The following is a 25,735-nucleotide window of genomic DNA, read 5'->3' as shown; positions in this document are numbered from 1 at the left end:
GGCAACCACATGGTGGTTCACAACCATCTGGAATGAGGTCTGGTGCCTTCTTCTGGCCTGCAGACATACGTACAGACAGAATATTGTATACATAATAAATAAATAAATATTAAAAAAAAAAAAGAAAATTTGGGGGGAGGAAAACAATGGGACCTTGGCAATGCAATACCTTAGTATTCTGTGTGTGTGTGTACACACGTGTGCTCATGCATACAGGTCTTTGTTTATGGAGGTCAGTGGTCAATATGAGATTTTGGGGGTGGGTTCTGAGACAGTTTCTCCATGAAACAGCCCTGGCTGTTATGGAACTCACTTTGTAGACCAGGCTGGCCTCGAACTCACTGAGATCTACCTGTCTCTGCCTCCCAAGTGCTGGGATTAAGGGCATGTGCCATTACTCTGGCTCAACATCAGATATTTTGCTCAACTACTTTCTACCCTATTTTTTGAGACAGGGTCTCTCCCCAAGGACCTGGAGATCCTCCCGTCTCTGCCTTGCTAGCACTGAGACCACAGGTATGCGCTAACATGACAGTTTTCATTTTTTGAAACTATTATTTTTATTTTTTAAAGTGAGTTACCATCTAGTGATAACTTAGGTTCTCATGCTTTATAGACTGAGTCATTTTCCCAGCCTGGTATTCTTTTTCACTTTTCTGAAATTGTGAAGCTTTTGGGCTGGGGGGCTGGGACAGGTTGGGAACTGGGGGACCAGAAGACAGCCTGTCAACCTCTTTTTTTTTCTGGGGGAGCCTTTGATTTGTCTTGATAACCCCAGTCTCTGTTTCCCAGGGATTTTACCTTTTTATGAGAGAGAGAGAGAGAGAGAGAGAGAATGTGTGTATGTGCACAAGAAAACTTTGGCTGACCATCGAGGATGGTGGCTTCCAGACATCAAAGTGGGCAGAGCCCCGGATGGATGGGCTGGAGGCAAGCCTGAGTCCCTTTAGGCTTTCCTTCCGAGGCTGGCAGAGGCCCCGGCGGGAACTTCTAAGAGTCCAGAGAACAAGTCCTTTCATGTGGCCTCCCTTTGAGCTGGCCTCTGGGTGGGGTCGGGGTCGGTGGGTGGAGAGTGGGGTGCGTTTGGAGAGGTGAGGCCACAGTCAGGTTGGGAAAACAGATTGGGCAGTGGCTGCGAGCACAGGGCGCCCATTGTGCAGCGAGCCCTAGCTTTCAATAACTGGCTCTGAAGAATGTTTCATTGAATACCGGAGAAAGGAGCCATTGAAATGCCTGGGGCTGGGCTCCACGAAGGGTTAAAGACAGGGGCTAAGTAGCTGGGGCTTTTGCTGTTCCTGACTTAGATAGGTGCTCCATACATGGATCCTGACCATTATGATGGGACTCAGGGAGACCACTCCGAGGGCAGGAAGCAAGGGTCAAGAGAACGTGAATTCCCCCAGAAATGCTAAAAGTTTCTTCTTATAGGGGACGAAGCCCCTTTCTTCCATGAGCCACCTTGTCCAAGTAATATTTAGTAAGCATCTGGCCCCCAAGATGCCCTGTGGGGTTGCCTTCTGGGGACAGTGGCGTGCACACGTACACGCGCACACGCACGCACGCACAAGGACTTTTCTGAGAGGCACTTACCAGGTACTCCGCCACTCTCTCCATGACACAGCCAACATGGCTTAAACCATCCGTTGTCTTTCTAGTGTTCATTAACTATTGCAATTACCATCGTCCTCCTAGAGAGTGTGGACAGTGTAGTAAGAACAGCAGTCACTAAAGCAGGTGACCCTCTTTGGAGGGTCTTTCTCCAGAAGGAGTTGCTGGTTAGGAGGTCATGGCTGGGCTGACAGAGGGCACCAGAATTGGGGTGCAGTAGCCTTAAACTCAGGACACTATGCATTGTTCCCAGCTCTGGAGGAGTGTATAACCAGAGGTGTGTGGACAGTTTTGAGCTGTGGTCACCTGTATGGAGGCTAAGAAAGAACAGGAAGAAGGTAGATGACCCGGATGGATGCACAATGCTGGCTTGCTGTGAATAACCGCATTTGCCACAATGGTGCAGCTTCTTGGTGGCCACAGAACCCTTGGAGGACTTTACTGTCCCCAGAGCCCCAGTCTGCCGGGAGGATGCCTCACAACTGAAAGGGAGCTTTGACTTACATATTAAACTTACAATATTAAACATTCTGGATTAAATTCTGTAAAAGAACAGACCAGGGGCCTGGGAGATGTCTTACTTGGTAAAAGTCCTTGCCATACAAGCACGAGGATCTGAACTGGATCTCCAGGACCCGTGTTAAAAAAGCTGGGCATGGTGGTGCTCTCGTGATCTGCTAGGAGGCAGAGCCAGCAGGATCCTTGAGAATCACTAGTCAGCAAGCCTAACCGCTTCAAAGAACAAGGTGGATAGTGTCCTGAGGACACACGCCACACACACGCACACAATGAGGCATTTCAAATCCCCGCGCCATCAGTTCCTCTGTGCCAGGTGGTGACTGGGTGAGGTCCCCGGGTCCCTGGGTCTCTTTGCTATAGCACCATGGGCTCCAAAATTTCCAGACTTTTGGAACTCACCTGTCTGATTTTGTTTATTCTTGTATTTCTCTCTAATGCATTTCTGGGTGCTTATGTTGCTATAAAATAGGCAGTCACCTCCAGCCACTTTTACATATGTCCTCTGAGCTGCATATGATACTCAAGGACGGGGAATAAAATGATGTCCTTGCAAGAATTGTGTACAAAGTAAGAGGCAGGGGCTTAGAGCAAGGAAGGCTTGAGGGGTTCCCTTCCCAAGTAAGGGATTGGACTCTGTGATATTTCTGCTGTAAGTCATGTAAGTCTCTGATTAGTCCAGCCTTTCAAATGCCCTTCGGTGAGCCAATGTCAGCATGCATAATTAGTGGACGGTGCCTTTGGCAAGGACCATAACCAGAAAGCTATATCTAGCTGTGTATAAACCAAGATCATTTTGGCTCAAAGGTGGCTAAATATACCTATCTATCTATCTATCTATCTATCTATCTATCTATCTATTCACATGCATGCATGCTGTGTATGAGCATGTGTACATACAATGACAGTCACAAAATAGACTCATCTTGTCTTTTACTTTATTACCTCTGCACCCTAAGAAGATGCCTTGGAGACAAAGGACTAGGATAATGACACTATTGAGCTGGAAAGTCCTTTCAAAGCCCATTCATAGGGCTTTCCATTTTGATTCAGGAATCTCACTTCTAGCCAGGTGGGCATCTTACTCCTCTCTTGCTTAGATCCGGGAATGGGGAACTCACTTTTTTTTTTTCTGAGTCTAACTTCATGGGTGGAAATGAAATCTCTGACAGCTAGGAAGTAACAGAGCGACACCCCTGCCATGTCTGATCTGCATTTCGTGGGAAGATGTTAAGTTTCTTGCAGTGTTTTGATGTGGATGTCTTGTAGGGGGTAAGGGATAAGAACATGGGAATTATGTGAATGGGAGGCCGCTATTACCTGAGTGAGGTGGGCATCCATGAAGGCAGCCATAGGAAGTAGCTAGGTCTGGAGGCATCAGAAGGTGCCAAGTCTGTCTGGGCGGTGGTGGCGCACGCCTTTAATGCCAGTACTTGGGAGGCAGAAACAGATGGATCTCTGAGTTCGAGGCCAGCCTGCTCTACGAAGTGAGTTCTAGGACAGCCAGAGCTGTTGCACAGAGAAACCCTTTCTCTCAGACAAGAACAAAAAACCAGCAACAGCAACAAAAAAGAATGTGCAAAGTCTGAATTAAAGATACCTTAATATACTGTGGTGTGTGTGTGTGGAGAGAGAGAGAGAGAGAGAGAGAGAGAGAGAGAGAGAGGAGAGAACTGATGGACTTCGTCCCAGGAAAGAGGGCAAGTACCCTGGGAAAGACACAAAAGATAACCAGCTCATCTTGAAAGCCACATGACCTGGATCTGCATTATACTCTGTGTTTATTTCCACCCTGTGGTCTCTGAGCGTTTGGAAAAGTCTGCTCGAAATGTTCCAGCCTGGCAGCTTAGTAATGGTAGTCAATGGTATTTATTTCCCCAGAGCTTTGGTGGGGAACGATGACTTCTGAGACACACTCTAGGTTTTAGGGATTACCAAAAGACTCCTAAAAGAAATATGAATATTGAGAAGCAAGAATTGGGCCCTGGCGGTGATCTGCCAGCCTCTCTTCACTGGCCACTCACCCCATTGCTGGTGTCCTTTTGTTAAGCAAGCTGCCAGCGTGCTGAAGAAAGTCATCCCTTAAGTTGGCCTGGAATCTGTCTCCGCGTGACTTTAGCCACAAGAGTCAGTTCTCTAGAGTAGGGAGCAGAACTAACTGTTAACCAGCCACAGCCACTGAATGCTGACTCTGAGCAGGACACATCACGGAACGTGGTAGAGTGTCTCATTGGTGTGAGTATCCCATTTCACAGATGGAGACACTGATAGGCAGGAACAGCAGATAACTTGTCGAGGCTAGACTTCAAATAAGTGGCAGGATTTGAACTTAAACAGTCTGATGTTAGGGCCACGGCCTTGTCCCCTAAAATACGGTCTTATATGACAGCTCCATGGAGATATGCAATCTATGATCCTATCCTTTTAGGCCATTTTGTGGGGACAGAATAAAACTTCAGCCTGTTCGCCCTGCCGTCTCTCTTTATGTGTGAGCAGGGGGAAGGCCGCCTTGGCCAGTGGTCTGGGGACAAATGTAGAGACTGCTAAGCCCTGGTCTCTGTGACCTCTAATGACCTGCCTGTCTCACCTTGTCACCCAGGACAACCTCCCTGAAGCCTCCGGAAACACCATTTTAGCAACTCTCCCCTCAGGAGGCTGTACTTTTCCTGTCTGTCTTCAACATTTCTTTTGCCAGAACAACAGGCTGCTTTCCCTTCTGATAAATCTGGTCACCCTAAATATGGGGCTTGGAGCACACAGGAGCGCTGGCCCCACGCAGCCCTCATTTCCAAATGCAGATTCACATTGGGCTGCTATTTTGGAGGTCTGGTTTCCTTCCACACACAGTGGTTTTCAGTAAGAGAGGAGGAATCTTGGCAGGGAAAAGGTGCTAGGCGGGAAGACGTACCTGGGAGTCTTTGTCCCTAAGATCCCGGCCCTCTAGATGATCACATAAAGGTCACACAACAGAGGGAGATTTGGCATTGTACATCCCCTTTGTTGGCCAGTGGGGTCCATGTCAAACAGCTGAAGTCCTAGGAACAAAGAAGCAGCCTAAACACCAGCAAGAGGATGGCTCAGCAGGTAAAGGCCCTTGTCACCTAGCCACAAGCCCAATGACCTCAGTTTGACTCCCACAAGCTGTCTTCTGCTCTCCACGCAAGGGTCATGGCAATCTCCGACCCATCCATATACATACTCATAGAGAACTAACGAAATAAACAAATACAAATGAAAAATGGAAACTTATGCCGAGCCACATTAGGGTCCCGGTTCCCCCAAAAGTACATTACCACTGTTGTGTCCAAAATGACAGTCTGTGGCTGTCAGGGAAATAGAAGGATTGCTGGAGGAGACAAAAGCGTTCTCTCAGCGTTCCTTAGAAACCTGTGAAATGGGTTTTTGTCTGCCAGGAAGGGCCACTTCCTTCTCTCCCCTGCCTGTGATGAACGGAACGGGGCATCTGGTTCTCTACTGGCATATGCCTCCGGTAATATCAAAACCCTTGTTAACTTTCAGGCTCCTTCGGTCCCTATGAGCATATCAAAGCCACTGGGCTCTTCTGGCCCACAAGCCCCATTCTGGCTCTTCTTACCTCCCTGATTCCTCCTCCACTATGAGAGCTCCCAGGCTGTTCCAGTCCTGCCCCCCCTCCACCCTCTCCCATCCCAGCAGGTTTCTTTTATAACAAGTAAGGCTTGCTTCTTTTTGCCCCTGAGATGGCCCTGGCAGTCACCTTCTGCTGGCTTCAGTGCCCCCACCCCCAACCCTGTAGCCATGGAAGCTTTGGACTCCACCAAAGGGCTCTGGCTCTTCTTTTTCTACAACCTGAGAGATAGGCACGCAGGGGTTTCATATTTACAATAAGCCTTTCTTCGCTTTGTCTGTGAAGTGGTCCAGTTCACTGCACCCAGCGGCTTACAAGCCAAAGTTACACACGGGCACATGGTGCTCAGCTGGGTTCGCTGTGGCCTAGACAGGACTTAAATCAGTTGCACTTAGCAATTGGAACAACTGTCCCTATCTCACCAGAACACTTGGCTTGACTCTGCCAGCTTACCTTCTCAGAGGGGAGTTGGCCTAGGTGATCCTCATTCACGCAACAGACAGGGTTGAGCTCCTACTGTGCACGGAGGGAACTTCTGGGTAGAAGATGCATACAACGCCTCTGCCATCTAGACCAGGGCGTGCACCCTACCAAGCACCCTACGACTAACTGGAAAGTGGTGTGAGGAAGGTGAAAAGTGGAGGGAAGGGAAGCTGGCAGAACCTGAAGGGAGCCGCCACTCAAGCGGTACCTTGTTAGCTCCTGGTCACCTCAGGACCTCGGTCTCTCCATCTCTAGAAATGACCTAGTTGGCTTGGAAAATAAACCCTTCTAGGGGTGGCATTCTTATGCTAAGACTCCATGATCAAGGAATGTCTGGCCGGAATTGTTCCACTGAATTCCAAGCAATCCCCCTCCCTTCTCTGGGTAGTCCTGGCCAGGAGCAGGCCTTGGAGCTGGCTGCCAGCCGCACGGAGCCTGGGCTCTCTGCCCGGGGGCGGGACCCTTTTCGGCGTCCCACCCCTTCACCTGGGGCTCAGCTAGGCAGATGTTACAACTTTTTTGCCCTCTCTTATGCTGTGTCCCTTCCCAGACCCGCCCAGCCCGTGTCTCCCTCCCCTTCCCTTGTGGGGTCCTGCCCACCTCTCTGTGGGGAGCATTGCTTTGCGGGGACTCCGGGCGGGGTCAGAAGCTAAGCTGGGGGAAATTGGGGGTCGGGGAGGGAGGAGAAAGGGAAAGCAGAAGTGAGAGAAATTAAGAGGCGGGAGGGATCGAGGTAAAAAGGCAGCGAAGAGTCCCGGGATGGTGGAGAGCACTTTTGGGAAGCCGCCACTCCACGACTCGGGCTGGCCGGGCTGAGCTGGTGGAGAGGGAGCGAGGGCTGCGGGAGGCGGCTCGGCGCGAGCTTGACCTTCCCGGGACGCCCAGCTGTTCCACCGCGGACCCCAGAAGAGACCCCCGGGGGCTCTCACTGCAGTCAGGAGGGCGGACGAACAGGCGGGTGGGCAGTGCGCCCCTGGCGCGGGAGGCTCTGAGGCCCTGGGAGCCCCGCGTGCCTAGCTAGGCGTCACGATGCATGCCCTCTCTGGATTCTCCCTGGTCAGCCTGCTCAGCTTGGGCTACCTGTCCTGGGATTGGGCCAAGCCCGGCCTCGTGGCCGATGGGCCTGCGGAAGCCAGCGATCAACCTTCGGCAGCTCCACCGCAGCCTCCTCACATCATCTTCATCCTCACCGATGACCAAGGGTACCACGACGTGGGCTACCACGGCTCAGATATCGAGACCCCAACGCTGGACCGGCTGGCAGCTGAGGGTGTCAAGCTGGAGAACTATTACATCCAACCCATATGTACACCTTCTCGGAGCCAGCTCCTCACTGGCAGGTAGGCACGACTCAGACTCTCCGTACTGGGTGCCCAAATCCCCGACTAACCTGGCTGGTAGGTTGCAGACCCAGCGGAACAGCCCTGTGAACGTGTTATAGGCTAGCTTTGCGAGTGACATCCGTTATCGATAAGTCCCTTGCCTTCTTTGGGCCTTAGTTTCTCAACCCTCATATTCAATGCTTCTGATGGTGTTCGAGACCTACTCTGTAGAGTTCTAGGATAACTCATGTTCCACACGTGTGTTCCTTTCTTTATCAGAGGACTCTTTTACACTTATTTTGAATATTTAGTGTATTGACAGATGGGGAGTCAGTTAAAATGGAGTGAAGGGCAGTTTCTATCTTGAAAGGGTGAAAGGTAAATGAATTATGTGTAACTTTCCTATCTCTCAATAAATGACAGCCTCTGTCTTTGATCCTGGAAAGATTCTGGTCCCTTGTCATGGATGGCTCCGTTGGGAGAAGATGAAGGAATCATGAGATGCAGAGCCCTTAGCCTGAGGCTGTTTGATTGCTTCACTTTTCCAAGTCTCCAAGTTTTTTAATAGAGACTCCTCCCCAGTGCTGAATCCTCTTACAATGAGCTGTTCCCTGATGGGACTGGAGATTACAAGAGCAAAAGAGCTGGGCAACAGGAGGGAGTTGTGGAAGGCAAACTCCCTTCACTTGGGAGAAAATCCTTGGACTGGGCTGAAGCTAATTCTCCATGGAAGGAAGCTGTGGTATGCTTTGGGATCTACTGAGATCCCAGGACCAGAGCCCATCTCTCCCTGTTTCCTGGGTGGGACAATGAGTCGTGGAATCAGAGAGAGAAAGAGAGAGAGAGAGAGAGAGAGAGAGAGAGAGAGAGAGAAAGGCCAACTTAGTGTCTCTGCCCTTCAGGCTCTTACGAAAGAGAGGGTTGCGAGGTCAGATGCTGGGCTGGCGTCACAGAGCTGGAAATCAGCTGGCGGTGCTTTCCCTCTTTCCATCTGTGTCCCGAGTTTAGATCCAGGGACTGTGAAGAAGAGCAGGAAGAGGGAAAGGGGTAGGCGGTTTTGTTGCAGGTGTGGCTTGGTAGTGGGGTAGACCCTGGCACGGGACAATGACTAACCCCCTAAAGAGGGAGGATAATCTGCCATTGTGCTTCCCTCCCTGGAGCAACAGGACTTTGGGAAGCATCTGAATGGGAAGCCAGGCTCTTATTGGTGAAGTGAACAGAGCATCACAGGGCCAGCTGGTGTCTGCTCTTGTCTTGCAGATGCTTACTCCGTGGCTTCTGTAGCCAGTCCTGTTCGGTGGACCTGGAGAGACCCAAAGTTTCTCATGTTACTCCCTGACAAATGAACTTTGGCAAGGCTTAGCTGGCCCACCCACATTACAAACCAGTGCTTCAGGCACCCCACCCTTATGCAGAAACGCTCAGCTGGGAGTCTGGGCCCCAGGACGCTTTTCCCGTCAAATCCAATCATTTCTCAGTTTGCCTGAGGCCTGAAGAAACTGTATCACACAGAGATTTTGAGCATGAGTTGGGTAGGCCTGAGTTTAAAACAGTTCTAGTTGCCAGTTGTCTGATTTTGGGTCACATATTGCACTGGTGTGTGTGGGGGATTCAGTTTCATTAATTGTAGGTTGGGGATTGTGATAATGTCCCATGTATATTTCACAAAAGAGGTGTAGGTTGGTGAGATGGCCCAGCAGGTACAAGTGCTTGCTGTGTAAGCCTGGTGACCTGAGTTTGATTCCTGGAGCCCACTGTGGAAGAAAGCTGACTCTGGAAAGTTGTCCTCTGACCTGACGAGTGCATGCCTTGGCATGAGTAGACCCCAACTCATGAACACACACACACACAGTGAGGGGAGAATTAAATGAGTGTGTGGCACGCAAAGTCTTAAGAATGGTTTTAAGGAAAGACTGGTGTCAAATACCAAGTACTCAGGCTAACTCAGCTGCGTAGGGGTAAGGAAAGGTGTGGGAATTCTAACCGCCTTGTGACATTCCAGTTGGTTTATTGACTTGCAGCTTTTAAGACACCTTAAAGCAGATCACCCAGATCTCTAGCCACAGCAGCAGAAGATACAATGTAAACGAATAAGGGAAACCCAGGATTCTGCTACAAACTTACTGTGTCATCTGCCTGGGTGGCAAGCCTTGGACTCTCAGTAGGCACGTCTCATAATGCCTGAGAGTACCGTGCCTCTTAGGGATTTCCCATTCCAGCCAGCTCACTTACACGAGTAAACATCAACTGGTCCCACATGTGAGGAGCTGGGCAGGCGACTTTGCTTGAAAACACTGTTGCTCAGACCTTTTGGACTCATGTTCAAGTCTCAGCGCTGTCCCTGACTGCTGAGTGACCTTGAACAAAAAGCCCTTCCTTCCTCTGACTTTTGTTGTTGCTTTAAAAAAAAAAAGATTTATTTATTTATTATGTATACAACATTCTGCCTCGATGTATGCCCGCTCGCCAGAGAAGGGCGCCAGATCTCAGTACAGATGGTTGTGAGCCACCATGTGGTTGCTGGGAATTGAACCCAGGACCTCTGGAAGAGCAGCCAGTGCTCTTAACCTCTGAGCCATCTCTCCAGCCCCTGTTATTGCTTTTTTAAATTATTTTTATTTTATGTGCATTGGTGTTCTGCCTGCATTGCATGTATATCTGTGTGAGTTACAGACAGTTGTGAGCTGCCATGTGGGTGCTGGGAATTGACTTTAGAAGAGCAGCCAGTGCTCTTAACTACTGAGCCATCTCTCTGGGCCCTGTTGTTACTTTTTTCTTTTTCTTTCTATTTTTTTTTTTTTAGAAGATGAAAAACCTAGAAGAGGACTTAGTTCACTCTGGCTCCCATACCATCCGAATTCATTCATTCACGTGCTCAGCCAGCCAGCCATTCCTCAAGTAACTGAGTGAGCTTTACATATCACTGAGGTGCTAGGAATAGAAAGACAACCCTATTCTACATCATTGGGCCCAAAAGCATATACAGCTATAGTCCCAGGGCTGAGCAGAGAGCGAAGATGTGCACCAAATCCCTGGTGTGGGGGAGGAGGAGGACCCAGAAACAAAGTACTCGCTCTTTGAGTGAGTTGTAAGAAACTACTGAGGGAATAATACTGCCATGGGTTTTCAAGGAGTAGGGGTTTGCCTTGGAGAGCAGGACTTGGTGTATCCAGGCTCTGCTCTAAGTTTATAGCTTAGAGCTCAGGAATGGGGTCTGGAGCCTCTGCTGGGATACCCAGCCTACACTTCATAATAGTCATGTCAATCATCGAGCTTCAGTTTCTTTATTTGGGAGGTAGGAATAAAAATGTGTACTTCTTAGTTTGCAGTGAGGATTTGGTGAGCAGGATCCAAAGGGAGCGCAATGCTGAAACACATGGGCAAGAACCTGGTATTAGCTCCTAACTGTTGTCATTAGCGAGCCCGGCTCAACTCTCGAGGTGCTAACTTTTGGCTGTGTGGTCCTGGGTGGCAGCCTAACTGTTCTGAGCTGCAGTTAGTCCATCCCATCAATAACCTGGCATAGCTACTTCCACTTGTATGAGGATTTGACAGTATCTGATACCTTTGTTACTGTTCTTGCTGGGGCACCAGACCAAGAACCATCTCAGGGTTGGGAGCAGTGGTCTACATCTCACTTGTATTTCCCATGTATCCATTCTCTACCACCAGGTACCAGATCCACACAGGATTGCAACACTCCATCATCCGCCCACGGCAGCCCAACTGCCTGCCCCTGGACCAGGTAACACTGCCCCAGAAGCTGCAGGAAGCAGGATATTCCACCCACATGGTGGGCAAGTGGCATCTGGGCTTCTACAGGAAGGAGTGTTTGCCAACCCGCAGGGGCTTTGACACCTTCTTGGGCTCCCTCACAGGCAATGTGGACTACTACACCTATGACAACTGTGACGGCCCAGGGGTCTGTGGCTTCGACCTGCATGAAGGCGAGAGCGTGGCTTGGGGCCTCAGTGGCCAGTACTCCACCCTGCTCTACGCTCAGCGTGCCAGCCACATCCTTGCCAGCCATAGCCCTCAGAAACCCCTGTTCCTCTACGTGGCCTTCCAGGCAGTACACACACCCCTACAGTCACCTCGAGAGTACCTGTACCGCTATCGCACGATGGGCAATGTAGCGCGGCGCAAGTACGCGGCCATGGTGACCTGCATGGACGAGGCTGTTCGCAACATCACCTGGGCCCTCAAGCGCTATGGTTTCTATAACAACAGCGTCATTATCTTCTCCAGTGACAACGGTGGCCAGACTTTCTCAGGAGGTAGCAACTGGCCCCTTCGAGGACGCAAGGGTACTTACTGGGAAGGCGGTGTGAGGGGCCTGGGTTTCGTCCACAGCCCCCTGCTCAAGAAAAAGAGACGGACGAGTCGGGCCCTGGTGCATATCACAGACTGGTACCCAACACTGGTGGGTCTGGCGGGTGGTACTACCTCGGCAGCTGACGGACTGGATGGTTACGATGTGTGGCCAGCCATCAGTGAGGGCCGGGCCTCACCACGTACGGAGATCCTACACAACATCGACCCCCTCTACAACCATGCCCAGCACGGCTCCTTGGAAGGTGGATTTGGCATCTGGAATACAGCTGTGCAGGCTGCTATCCGGGTGGGAGAGTGGAAGCTGCTCACTGGAGACCCAGGCTATGGTGACTGGATCCCACCACAGACACTGGCCTCCTTCCCTGGCAGCTGGTGGAACCTAGAGCGGATGGCCAGCATCCGCCAGGCTGTGTGGCTCTTTAACATCAGTGCTGACCCTTATGAGAGAGAGGACCTGGCTGGCCAGCGCCCTGACGTTGTCCGCACCCTGCTGGCTCGCCTTGCTGATTATAACCGGACTGCCATCCCTGTGCGTTACCCAGCTGCGAACCCTCGGGCCCACCCTGACTTTAATGGGGGTGCTTGGGGACCATGGGCCACGGATGAGGAAGAAGAGGAGGAGGAGGAGGAAGGCAGGGCTCGAAGTTTCTCCCGGGGTCGCCGCAAGAAGAAATGCAAGATTTGCAAGCTTCGATCTTTTTTCCGGAAACTCAATACCAGGCTGATGTCCCACCGGATCTGATGGCTGGGGGTAGCAGGGAATCTCAGCTCCTCCTAAGATACTGTCCCATTGCTGCTTCTCAGGGAGAAGGTCAAGTCTCCTCTGCAGCCATGTGGAGGGAGGGCACAGAAAGGGCTGAATCATGTGGGGCTTGGGGGAGGGCACCAACCCGGCTGGGATGCCTGGGTCCCAGTCCTGCCTCTCTCCTGATGTGTTTGTTCTGTGACCTAAGGTTACCTATAGCAGCCTTCTGCCTCAGTCTCCTCACCTCTAAGATGAGCTCTGGTAACTTTATGGCTCCAGTGTATACATGTGACTGGGCTCATGGCAGAGTTCCTTGCTGATCTTGTCCCCTTCCGAATGATGTGAGTCCGTGACTTCTTTCCAGGTCTCTGTGGTGCTCTTGGACATCGGCTGGAGAATAGCCAGCTGCTCTGTTAAAGGACCCGATGAGGATGGAGAGTTTAGGGTATGAGAATCTTTACATTCCCAGAGCCCCCAGATGTGGGAGCTAGTGGAACACCCTCTTTTTGTTCCCAGCGTCCAGGAGGACTCGGCTGGGTCCTGAGGAAACAGCTGTGAAAAGAGTCTTTGAACCAATCATCTCCTTTGGCCTTGGGCACGGTCCTTTACTCCAGGGCCTTGATTTCCCTACTTGCAAAGGGGTAGGGAGATGCTAGTCCTGGCTCGGCCTACCTCACAGTGCTGGAGAAAACTGACCACACTAATGGTTGTGGCAGAGCCTGTGAACTTGATTAAAGTGCCTTTTCCCACAGGCAAGAGATGCTGGTCTCTGTGTGTGCGCGCATATGTGTCCTGGGGGCCTCATGTGAGCTCTCTGTTAGCAAAGGGAACGGGAAGAAAGGTGGGAAGGGAGTCCTGCCATGGGTTCACTGTGTGGCTGCAGGCAAACCCATGACCCTCTCTGGGCCTCAGTGTTTCTCTGCGTACAGCGGATGATCCAGAAGTCTTTGCTTCTGGTTGTTCTGGGCACCACTGTGCACATTTGCATCTGGGGGACCCAGGCTCAGTAGTGGTGAGGACGGGGTGGTGTTTGTAAAGCCTGCTTGCTGCATAACAGCGCTCCATCCGCACACTGCGTTCTGCATATCTCCCTTCAGGTTCCAGTCGGCGCAGTGTGTGTAGGCGAAGGCCCTGCTGTGAATTTTGAAAATAGTTATTTTTGTCACTGGCAAAGGAGGCCTGTTAGGACTCGTCAGCTTGTGGATGAGCGGGATGGGTGGGGTGGGGTGGGTGCAGTGCCGTGGGGGTTTGGGTGGCTGGTTGCAGGACTGCATCACCCCGGCAGCGACTGAATTCTGCATGAGAGCCTGGCCTGGGCTGCAGGGAGGAGGTGACCATTGCATTCTAGGTGCCTCCTTCCAGCCCTGTACTTTTTTGCCTTCCTCAAGCGTTATTTTTAATGATGTGTAGATGTGTGTGTTTGAGTGTGGGTATGTGCGTGTGAGCAAAGTGCCTACAGAGGCTAGAGGCCTCAGATTCTCCTAGAGACGGAGTTGCGGAAGGTGGGAATTGTCCGACACAGGTACTGGAAGCGACTTCCGCCCCCAGAAAAGCAACGTGTGCCCTTCACTGCTGAGCCATCTTTCCAGCCCAGCCCTGTTCTTTTTGCCTTTTCTCATCTCTCCCCACCTGTATGTTTTCCCTTCCTTGGTAATGTTAATGCCCAGATGGTAGACAGGGCCCGGGACTGGCAGAGGTCTCTGGGCTCCTATGGCTATGGCATTTTTGCCTGCTCAGGAGCTCTGAAGAAGATGCTTACTAAGGTGGTGTCCTAGCCTAGTGTGTCCAAGAAGGGCTATTCATAGTCTGCCCACTGCCCAGGACATTTCAGGCCTGCTGTTCTAGCTATGCCTGCTGGCTTGTCACACTGGCACCCAGCCTAGGCTTCCCTGTAAATCCAGGATTTAGGAAACTATACGGATGCTTCTTTGAGGACTACTCAAGGGTATCTGACAGGGATTTCCAATGTCCAGCCCCATCGTCTATTTCCCTTCTGCGGACCCCTTTGAGGCCACAATAGCAGGACCATACATGGCTCCTAAGCTCTGTTCCCTGTAGACAACCTGGCCCCAAAACATAAGGAATAATTGGTGCTCAGACTGGTGTCGATTTCTTAAGTCTTGAAGAGCAGGCTTGACTCAAGCCCTCCTCTGCTCAGCCTTATGCTCAATGTAGAACTCAACAAACTCTGGGTTCTCCTCAACCCAGATGCTGCATAGCCCAGGAGCCACTCGAGCTTCAGTCTGCAACCCGGTCCCCAGGAACTAGCGCCTGAGAGGCTCGGCATAGCAGTCAGTGTGCCCGCTACTTGTTCTCAATATGGTCCAGGCCCCCTCAGTGAGCACACCTGAATCTGTACTATGTCAGTTCCCAGTTGACTACTGTCTTAGACTTACTATTGCTGTGGTGAACACCATGACCAAAAGCCAAACGGGGGCTTTTGAAAAAGAGTGTATTTTTCACTCACAGTTTCTTATAATAGTTCTTCATCATTAATTCAAACAGCAATTTAAGCAGGGCAGCAACCTGGGGGCCAAAGCTGATGCAGAGGCCATGGAGAGGGGTGCTGCTTACTGGCTTGCTCCTTGTGGCTTATTTGACCTGTTTTCTTATAGAACCCATGACTACCAACCCAGGAATGATGGCACTACCCACAATGGCCTAAGCCCTCCCCCATCAATCACTAATGAGAAAATGCCCTACAGCCTGGTCTCATGGAGGTGTTTTCTCAATTGAGGTTCCCTCCTTTCAAATAACTTTAGTTTGTGTCAAGTTGACTTAAAACTAGCTAACACAGCACCTCTAGGTTTTTGTTTGTGTCACCCAAGCCCCCCTGAAGAGGACAGAGTGGAGAGGCACCCAGAGGCAGTCCCTAGGTCAGGTCTCTTCTGGGGCCTCTGTTTCCTCCTGGGCTGGATTAGATGGAGCAGACCCATTAGCTGGAGGAGGGAGGTTTAGGTGGAAGCCTGTATTAGCTGCATCCTAGTTATGGAGTCCTTGCCTCTAGCAACCAGCTCCTCAGAAGCCAGGAAGAGACTCACACCTACCTGCTGGGGCCAGGGCGGTATCTCCTCTTCTTCTAGGCCCTTCTGACTTCTCTGGAGCACAGGCTAGAATCTTGACAAATGCCAGGAAGGGGCAGCGCTCAGGGAACCTGAAACCAGGCTATTGCCCTGACTGCCACTAATTTGTGCACCCATGAGAAGGCTGCCTCTATTGTCTGTACCTTGGTTCCCAGCTCTAAGGGACATGTGGACCCTAACGGTCTACTCAGCTCTATATGGGACCTAATCACGCAAGCCCGGAGTGGTGTGGTCACACAGACCTGGATTTGATTCCTGGGTGTGCAGTAAGTAGTTTCATGGCTCTGCAGGATGGGACCGCTCTACCTGGATTTACCACTTCGCTGCAAGCTCCAAACAGTGTCACGGAAAAATGCTTAGGACAGGGCCTGGCTCTGATGTAGGAGTAACTGCTTCATGTCTTTGGGGTCCAAGAATGAGTGTTTTGTCCCTGACCTTTCCAGGGAAAATGAGACCTCTGGGAAAGCTCTGTTTCCAGCTGTCCTGGCATAGGAATGGAACCTCCAGCTGTGGGCTGTGCATCGCTATTCACCTCACGGGGCATGGGACACCTCAGGGAACCCGGCTGCCTCCTTCCCCTTCTCTCTCAGGCCTGGCATTACTGCCCTAACTCGGTCGCTCTCTACCAGACCCTCACAGCATCCCTTCTCTCCTGGCCCACTTTCTACTGAGCCTGCCCCCCACTTTTTGCTGCCCTTAGTGGGACAGGCCCCATGGGGATCCTTCAGATGGCACGTTTTCTGTGGTGCGTGCTCAGGCCCTGCAAGACCCCGTGACATTTAGCATATGCATGAGAAACACACTGCTGTCACAGTGTCATCAGGGCTGTAAACCTCCCTCCCATCATTCCCCCGTCTCCTGGAACTCAGCCCAGCCTCCTCTGTCCCTCCCATTGACACAAGGCACTGTCTGTGTACACGGCCAATCTCTCTATGGCATTGTCGTGCTGGCTCAGCAAACTTCAGGGTTCCCACACCTGGCCACCAGCCCACGGCACACAGGCCTGTGCTTGAGTACTGCACACGTGTTGAAGATGGGGTGCACTGCTAGACTGTTATGCCTACTGTGGCCCTGGGGAGTGAGAAGTCTGGCAGAACCAGTCCCCCCACCCCGATGCCATCATCAGCTTAGTCTCATTGCCACGCAGGCATGGCTGACTCCCTGATGCCCGTTGCCACTAGGCACAAATGCCAGCTTTGTGGGCACAGAGAGGAGGAGAATGAGTGGTCGCGCCTCCTCAGCAGAGAGGCAGTTGCGCTCGGTATGCAGGTGTCCAGCAAAGCCAGCGCCTGCAGCCCTGACCTAGTCTCTAGAAGGCCCCAAGAGGTAGGTACACATGCAGGTGTAAGACAGACCTCCATGGCCAGCTTCTCCTGTTCAGCTAGTTTGCCACCATCAGGTGGGCCTAAGGTCCTGGGACCTGCCTCTCCCCTAGCTCTGCATGCATAGGAGAGAAAGGTATCAGTGAGAGAGAAGAGGTAGGGAAGGGAGGGTGCTAGGACGGAAGACATGAGGGAGAAAGGGAGGAAAGGGAGCCCGAAGTCGAAGAACAAAGAGACATGGTGACCACAGTGGTGTTAGGACCCGTGGTCCCTGTCAGAGGCAGGCAGGTATCAGGCTGGCCATGCTTCACATGCTCCCTGAGTCCCTGGGGTTTTTCTAAACGCTCTGCTGGCCTCTGACCCAACCTCTGCATTTCATCTGTGGGGAGTGACAGGAGCAATGAGCAGGCCAGCACTGGTCCGAGAGGATGGCCACCTCTGTTCACAGGGATGCATTTCCATGGTTACAGCCTTAGCAATTCCCTTTAGTGTTTTACTGGGTTTAAAGCAGCTGCCATGCCCTTGGGCCCTGATAAGTGAGGGTCCCAGTGGCCTCAGTTTTTTTTTTTTAGTTCTTGATGCTTGTTTTGCAGGCATTACTGCAAATAAGGCCAGCACCAGGCAATGTCTAACACGAGCTAACCCCCAGCGATGTTTTGGTGAACAGTGTCCCAAAGTGCTTCCATGGTCGAGGGAGGATTTCAAGGAGAAAGGATTTCTAGTTCCTTCTGTAACAGCCGCTGTGCTCACCTCATTTGAACCACAAAATAGCCTTACAGGTGAGGGACATTGTTTACCCAGTTTTGCACTTGAAGAAGTTCAGGGAACCTTAAAAATCACAGCAGTGTCTGGGTGGTCCCAGTGGTTCTCCCGAGAACAGGCTAGAGCAGCCCTTGGGTCAAGACTCCTTTGGGGAGGGGGTCAATCAACCCTTACACAGGAATTGTCTAAGACCATTGGAAACCACAGCGATTTACATTACAGTTCCTAACAGTAGCGAAATTACAGTTAGGAAGTAGCAATGAAAATAATTTTATGGTTGGGGGTCAGCACAGCACGAGGAACTGTATTAAAGGGTTGCAGCCTTAGGAAGGCTGAGACCCACTGGGCTAGAGGATCGGAGGCAGAAGGATGGCAATACAGCTCCACCCCACCTCTGCCTTTGTCCCGTGCCTCTAGCCCTGGCCACGGTGTTCCGTGCCTGCTTGCTACCCACCAGCTGTGCGGCCCTGCGAGCACAGGCCTCTCTGCTCTGCCTCCGAATTGCCACGTTGGCGGCAGAAGCGGGAAGCGTATTGTGAGCAGAAACAAAACGGAGTGGTTTTTCCTTTTCTGAAGGTGGTAATGGTGCAATTAGTGGATAAGCCATTACCCCCTCCTCCCTGGCTTGCCTCCCTCCTTCCTCTCCACCTCCCCTTTTTTTTCTCTTTCCTGAAAAAAGTGGCTGAATTGAAGAGCTCTCCCTCAATCTTCCACTGACTCTCAGGAAGAGGGATAGGCCCCCCCCCCCCCATGTCTCCAAGGTCCTCTACCCTCAGTTGGGTCAGGCACTTGTTGGTGTTGGAGAATAATTAAACGTACCACTATGTCTACAAGTGAGGCAAGTAATACAGTGATTTGTGGATTCTGAGGGGCAAGTTGGAAACGGAGAGAATTTGCATTTCTCTGCCCTTGTGCCCTTGTTCACTGGGGACAATGCTGACCTGAGACCCCTGCACAGCCACCTGTGAGAGAGACCGAGGCACCTTTTCTTTTTCTGGATGGAGGGGTGGGGTGTTAAAGATCCAGCTGCATTATGGGAGTAGCCATGGACTCACTTTAAAACTTCCATTTTTGCTTTCTACAAACTGAAACCCATTCAGGTTTGTCTACTTCCCAGAGCCCATTTAGAGCCTAGGCCGTTCCATCTTTAGGGGGGTCTTCTGCAAGGATGACTTCCTATTTTCTAGAAAATGATATGGGGGTTCAGAGAGCTTCCTCAGAGACTTGCGTGCCAGGGTCACACAGCTAGTAAGTGGCAGAGCTGGGACTTGAACTCAGATCCCTGGTCTTAACCGCCGTGCCTTGGGGTGTGATTTGTTGCTGCAGGTGTGAAGAGGTGAGGCCATCGGGGAAGATGACTAGAGTGTGGGAAAGAAGGCACCAGGGCAGGATACACCCATGCCGCTGACCCAGCCCTAGGTGAGCCAGGCCACGCTCGCCTCCTTCCAGTCACCTCTCTCCAATCCTACCTTGACGGGAAGCACAAGCAGAAACTGGGACAGTAGCCCCAGGAGACCAAGTCTGCACGGTCCCTCTAGGGGTATGGGTGGGGAGAGCTGGCAGAAGAGGTCTTGGGAGGGTGACAGCTAGGGGTGAGAAAGCAGCCAGAACCATTCCCTCAGAGTCCTGGGTCTGCTCCCTACTTCTCCCCCAAGCTCGAGTGACAGTGTGATACACACAGTGGCTAAAAAGCAGGGAGGGCAGGCACAAAATAGGGACAGAGGCAGAGGCTAAGTCAACCAGACCAGTTCTCAGAGGGAGCAGAGAAACTGCAGAGACTACAAGGGGGAAGGGAAGGAGAGAGAGATGAATTAGCCATCATTCCCCTGTAAACCTTAGAACCCAGCTGTTTCCAGGGCAACGGGGCAATACCTGTCTCTCTAGAGGAGATGAAGTTGCCAGGGTAACTACATCCTGTCTTTCTCAAGGACCATCCCAGAATGTGGCACCCACTAGCCGTTACCATAGCAACTGCCTCTTTGCCCCACTTAATCCCATCCCGTCTGTTAGAAGGGCCCTATAGTTGGAGGTGGGGGAGGTAGGAAGAGAGAAGATCACTTGTGAACTAAGTTTGTTCTCTTTCCCTTCTCCATCCCCCTCAGCACATCACCCTGGGAAAACAGGGTTCACTTACTCCTGGGTCCTCACAGTCCTGCAGTATGGTGTATATGGGGGGGGGGGCAGGGCAACCCAGGAGCAGGTTTTGAAGTGGAAGGCAGGCAGGTGTTGGGGAGGCAGTTACCGGGGCAACGGGAACAGGGCGTTTCGGAGGTGGTTGCCATGGGGACCTGGATGCTGACGAAGGCTCGCGAGGCTGTGAGCAGCCACAGTGCCCTGCTCAGAAGCCCCAAGCTCGTCAGTCAAGCCGCTTCTCCATTCGCACTCAGGAGCACGGGCAGGCGAGTGGCCCCTAGTTCTGGGAGCAGAGCAGCAGCGTCCCAGTCCTAGTTCCCAGCCTGAAGCCTCACTTGCCTGCCCAGTGCCAGGATGGCCACCATCACCTGCACCCGATTCACAGAAGAGTACCAGCTCTTTGAGGAACTAGGAAAGTGAGTCACACCTCAGGGAGTCTTGGAGGGCATGGGGGATCAGCCTCTCGGGCAGGGGGCGTGTGCCTATGTGGCTAGAGTTCTCCCGTGCTTGCAGAGGAAGGTGTGCTGCATGATTTGGGGGCACCGTGTGTGCACAGGGTGTCCAGTCAGGCGTTGACACATTTATGTGTCCATCCAGCCTGGGTGTGTGTGTGTGTGTGTGCCGAAAGGGTAACAGATTGATGATATATGCAACTACGTATGTAAGAGCACATGACCTGGGTACACAAAGATTCTTAGAAACTTGGCATTTTAAAGGGATTTTCCCACTTGGCGGTGTCCAAGCTGCGATCTTTTCTGTTGTTGAACTTAGATACCTGCATCAGCAGAGAGTTCATCAGCTCCCACCTGGAGACCCTGACTGTAGACACGGTGCCAAGTGGCACATCCCCTTTCCCTTTCCCAGTCCTCTACCAGGAGCAAGGGCTTTGGTATCGAAGGGGTTAACGTGAAAGCAATTGAGGTGTTGGGAGGAGGGGAGGAACAAGCGGCAAGCTGGGGGGGGGGATGCCACTGTGGCAGCGCTGTGTACAGAAAACAGTAGGCAAAGTTACCCCTCCTGTCGTCCCTCTGATGTTGAGAGAAGGGTAGGAAGCAGAAAAGAGCAAGGTTTCCGAGGGTAGATCAGCAGGCTACAGATATAAGGGAAGGTTTCTAGATGTTCCCAGATGGGCTTGTGGGGGTCCTGGGAATGGACGGATCAGGAGTTGGGGAGCAGTTTGGCAGAGTGCCCTATGGACACAGAAGTCTCCCTACCAGCCCGGTTTGGTTCCTGCTGTAGCAGCAGGAACATGAGACGAGGGGCCCAGTGAACAGATGTGTGCCAGTGTGAGATCTGGAGGTACATGTGCCAGTGAACATCTTTGGGGAGAGGCTATATATGACTTCCATGGGAAGCAGATGGAGTTGTATAAGAACTGACAGTGGGTGCAGTGTGTGAACTGAAAAGACACACAAATACTGGTGCAAGTAAACCATGAAGAGACATGCAAGTGTGTTGCTTGTGTGGAAAGTCTAAAAAATGTCAGTGTGCCCTGCAAGAGTGCATGTGCATAATTATGCAAGGGATGCTCTCAATTAGGTTGCAGCAGAGGTACAGACATGCATCTGCGTGCAGATGTGCGGCAGGACAAAACTGTGTGCCTATCAGTGAACATGAGTGTGCATGAGATGTATAAGGTCACAGATGAGAAGTGTGGACAGAATGTTCTTGAGTGTGCATGTATCTTGAGGAATATATACAGAAAGTGTGTGTGTGTGTGTGTGTGTGCGTGCGCATGCGTGTGCCGGTGTGAGGCCTGGGCTCGTGTGGGTGTGTGGGTGCTATGGGCATGTGTGAGCTTATGCTAGTGTCTGCATATGTGTGGGAGGCAGAGCTACGGCTGTGGATAAGCATAGCCCCTGAAGACACACACACACGCACACACACACGCACACACTCACTCAACTATCTAGAGACCTACACATACCCTAGCTCCCTTGTGCAAATGTGTGTTCTTGCTTGTCTCCAGACTTCCTGCTGTTCTGTGTGTCTTTGTGTTGGAGATGGGGGCAGGAATATACTTTTTAAGGCTGCTCTGGAGGACTGTCTCTTAACTTTATCTGGGACCCCTTTCCAGAGCGTGTCTGGTGTTTACCTGGAACTCAGGGCTTCCTGAATAGACGGGAGCTACCTTTCCGGAGTCCCTGAAGCTGGTTCTGTCAGGACTGCGTCACAGAACACAGTGAAATGGAGTTGCGTTGTGATTCCTCCAGGGAACAGAGCCACACCAAAGTGCTCTTTTGCCCTGAGAAGAGATGGGGGATCATTAGCACTGGGCTCATTCGCCTGACTTGGCTTTCTCAGCCCCTCTGCCTGCCTGGATGTGAACAGATTCTAGGGTAGGGGCAGAATTTTAAGGGATAAGGAACAGTGGTATGGCCATGGCAGGAAAACCAAGGGTGGCAGGGATGTCCAGGCCTTGTCCAATCATTTTTAGACATCTTCATTCCAGAACTATTGGTGCTCTTAACCTTTTTTAGGTCATTTATTCCTCCAGGAATCCAATGGAAGTCTAAATAGACACTCCCCAGAAAAAACGCACAAACCTTCACAATGTTGCATGCAGTGTCGGAGCTTGTGGGCCCTCAGGGGACCGTGCAGAAACCTGCGCTTGAGGGTGCTTGTACGAAGGAGAAGGGGCTGTGGTGGGTCTGTTTTGTGGCTTGGGTATCTCTGTGACCAGGGCCAGGGCACCCTGTGGAGGATGAGTTGGATGGCTTTTGCTCTGCACCTTAGCCTTAGTCTGAACTAACGCAGGGGTGTTCAGGGAGGGGCTGCCCCATATGACCCTCAGCCCTGTGACGTTGGGTGGACTGCCACTCCTTCTGGCCTGTACGTTGTGAGGATTAGATAGATGGTGTGTGGAGACACAGTCTCAAGCCTGACATACGATGGGCCTCTGGGGGGCGTTGTTGCAGGGGTGGATGTTACCCTTAAGAATTGGGCAGGCCTAAAGGAGGAACAGAGCCTGCTCCATGTTTATCTTTTGTGTAGAGGGGCTCTTGTTTAGGAAGATGTTGCTCAAGGTCTCCTTGGGCTTTTCTTATGGGGCAGAAACGATGAAGAAGTCTGCTTGAAGAGTTCACCGTTCGGTTGATGATCCTGCATCTTCTAGCTAGGATACTGGGTGGCTACCCAGATTCTGAGCCCCCACCCAGAACTCTGCCCACATAACTATCCAGTCACCTTGCTCAGCTGGGCCTGAAAGAGACTTTGGTTGACCTCTGTCAGGGCTCTGGGTTGCCACAGCCTTGAAGAGGGCTAGCACATCTCGAAGACTTACTGGCATTCTGCCCAGCGAAGACTGGCTTGTCACCAGCTGCCTTTGAGGAGGAGCCTAGGGTGCAAGCAGAGATTTCCTCTCCTGCCTGGATGTAGGCCTGAGTCGGGGTTTCTGAAAGTTCTTTATACTATCAGACTGATGATCCCCTCCATGCCTTGCCACTGAAGCATATGCATTCAGATAAGCTAAGACGTTGATTCTGGGTCCCCTACCGGGTTGGGGGGGGGCTGTTTCTAGGGACCCAGAGATGGGCTCACTCCCCTCTCCCACCCTGGGATGAAAGAAAGGGAAGTACTTGCTTTGAGTAGACTGAGGTGCTAGCTGCAGGGCCAGGGTGGGCCAGGGTAGCCCTCAGTATTCCCTTCCATTCTCTCAGCCTTCTCTGATGTCCAGAGCTGATAGAAAAGCAGGAAGGGTGCTAGTGGTGGTGGTAGTGGTGGGAGGTGGGGTAGAGAGGGACAAGGGAAATTCTAATGAGCTCAGACAGGACCGTGGTAGGAAGCTTCTAGCCATTGCCTCCATCTGCCCAACCTGTACAGGTTAGCGAAGCAGAGCCTTGCTCCGCAGGCCTACGATTGCTGCTCTGGACAGGAGAAGCCCCAGGAGGAGATTTTACTTAAGAGAGAGAGAGAGAGAAAGAGAGAGAGAGAGAGAGAGAGAGAGAGAGAGAGGAGGGAGGAGAGAGCAGCGTTCAGCCCACTCTTTTCTCTCTAGAAACAGGGATCTGAAGTTGACTCAGGCGGTGCAGGGTAGGGGAGGCTGGTGGGAGTGTGGGTGGTCACAAGGTTGACAGGGACTTGGGGGCTGGTCCCTGAGCCCAAACTCCTTCCTCCATAGCTTTTCATCCTGTACCACACTGGGGTGGGCTGATCCGTGGGTGGTGGCCTGGCTTCAAGGCAGCTCCCCGTACCGGGCTTTCTAGGTGCTGGATCCTCAAGGCCTCTTTGGGACGCAAGTTCCAATGCTCTGTAGCACGTGTGCGGCCATTCGTCCTTTCCCTGCAGCGCTGGAAGGAGAGTGGACGGTGTCATGTGAGAGGACACTAAGGCACCAGGGCCGCACTTAGAGTCAGGGTTATTCTACTCCTGAGTCCTCCCACCAGCAGCACTGGGGCTCCTGGTGCCTTTCCATCCATTAGCTTGTGCCTGAAGGAAGTGGGCAGAACCTACACATCCATTTTACAGATGAGCAGACTGGAGCTAAAGGAGGTGGCAGGAGAGCTCAAGGGCCTGGTCCCTGGAGGTTTCTGAGCAAGGCCCCATCTGGGGCTGTATCTGTGAAGAGCTTTCCTCTTGCCCATGAGCCGGGGAAAGTGGTCTTGGTGGTGGTGAGGGGGGTAAGGATGAGCTGGTGTTCATTTTCTGGCCACGATTCAGCCCGGAGTTTACTGGGGTACCTGGGGTGACTCACTCGTTCTTTGTGTGCTTCCGCTTTACTGTCAATAAAATGGGGGTCCTCTCTCCGGAGATGTCTGCAGTGCTGCCCTCTGTGACCTCCCTCGGTGGTGGAAATCGGCGGATCCTGTGCTCCCATCATGGGCGGGCTGTGGAGACTGTCCATGCATATACAGATGGAGACACCTCATGGAGGGTGGTGTTTGGTCCCAGGCTACAGGAGACTACAGTGAGAGGGACCGGAGGCCAAAGGATGGGAAATGGGGAGGCAGGGCCTGGACGGCAGGGAGAGGCACAAGGACAGGGGAAGGGACAGCCTTTCCCGGCTTCTCTGCAACATCAGAGCAGCAAGCAGGCACATGTTCTGGTGCATGCCGCAGCCCTCCACCCCCACACAGGCGCCCCCACACAGGCTGAGACACACTGACACTCTCCAAGCCTCCTCCCTCCCTCCTGCCTCCCTCTAAAGCACGGTGACACTGCTGTCAGCAGCCCCTGCAGCCTGAAGCCGCAGCCCTCTGTGTGGTGTGAGGGCAACCCTCTGGGCTGATGTGCACATGCATGCGTGCACACACACATGCACACGCACGCACACACTGGCACAGAACATATAGTATGAATTCACCTTTAGTGCAGGGACAGCAAGACAACACCACGTGGGCTTCTGGACTCTGCCTTACTACTTACCTCTCCGTTTCTCTGGTCTCTATTTCTTCCTCTCCCACTTCCTTGTCTCTGGGCAAACCCTCTGCCCCTGCTCACAGTGTCCCTGCCCACTGCCCAAGCCCTGTCCTCTTCTGATCGTTTCCAAGAACTAGTAGGAGGAGCCCACATCAGGCAAGCCAAGCTTCACCCACCCTGCTGAGCAGCAGATCCTTGGTGTCCACGCTGCCCATAGTGTCCGGCGGTGCTATAAGACCTCTGGGACTACCAAGCCATAGAATGTTGAGGGTCTTTGTACCTTGGGGTCATAGAAGGGAGAAATTTTTCTGTAATCCTTCTGGCCTTTTCCACACACGTTTTTTTGCCCCACCAACTTGAATTATTCTTGTCGTGTGTCACACACAGGACTCATGTGGCCTCTGCCCTCATAGAGTGTGCAATCTGGTACAAAGCGGAAGTTAAATCTCTCCTGGAATTGA

General features: G+C 52.1%; 2 protein-coding genes across 6 annotated transcripts in view; both read left to right on the top strand.

Moving 5' to 3' along the window:
* Positions 1-6,940: 6,940 nt before the first annotated feature.
* Positions 6,941-13,111, top strand: LOC121445247 (arylsulfatase I). Its single transcript, XM_041647288.1, has 2 exons — positions 6,941-7,554; positions 11,209-13,111. Exons 1-2 carry the CDS (start codon positions 7,244-7,246, stop codon positions 12,611-12,613), a joined length of 1,716 nt encoding a protein of 571 aa, XP_041503222.1. The 5' UTR covers positions 6,941-7,243; the 3' UTR covers positions 12,614-13,111.
* A 6,873-nt stretch (positions 13,112-19,984) lies between these two features.
* Positions 19,985-25,735, top strand: part of LOC121445229 (calcium/calmodulin-dependent protein kinase type II subunit alpha) — a 63,249-nt gene continuing 57,498 nt past the window's right edge. For 2 of the 5 annotated variants that reach the window (XM_041647264.1, XM_041647266.1), the window contains exon 1: positions 19,994-20,332. In XM_041647264.1, coding sequence (XP_041503198.1) covers positions 20,271-20,332 — 62 coding nt within the window. In that variant the 5' untranslated portion in view covers positions 19,994-20,270. Of the gene's footprint in view, positions 20,333-25,735 lie in introns of all 5 variants that reach the window. The other 3 variants (XM_041647262.1, XM_041647263.1, XM_041647265.1) reach the window with 3 other exon arrangements.

This window comes from Microtus oregoni, unplaced genomic scaffold, assembly GCF_018167655.1.
Source record: "Microtus oregoni isolate MIOR12 unplaced genomic scaffold, Mior012 000168F_ref0000490, whole genome shotgun sequence".
NCBI classification, from domain to species: domain Eukaryota; kingdom Metazoa; phylum Chordata; class Mammalia; order Rodentia; family Cricetidae; genus Microtus; species Microtus oregoni.
Note: the sequence above shows the minus strand (reverse complement) of the source record. Positions and strands in the feature narration are given on the sequence as shown.

Excerpts from the sequence above, each read along its gene's own strand:
- LOC121445247 (XM_041647288.1), top strand. The coding sequence starts at position 7,244 with ATGCATGCCCTCTCTGGATTCTCCCTGGTCAGCCTGCTCAGCTTGGGC. Across the intron at positions 7,555-11,208 it reads AGCCAGCTCCTCACTGGCAG|GTACCAGATCCACACAGGAT; the intron begins GTAGGCACGACT and ends CTCTACCACCAG.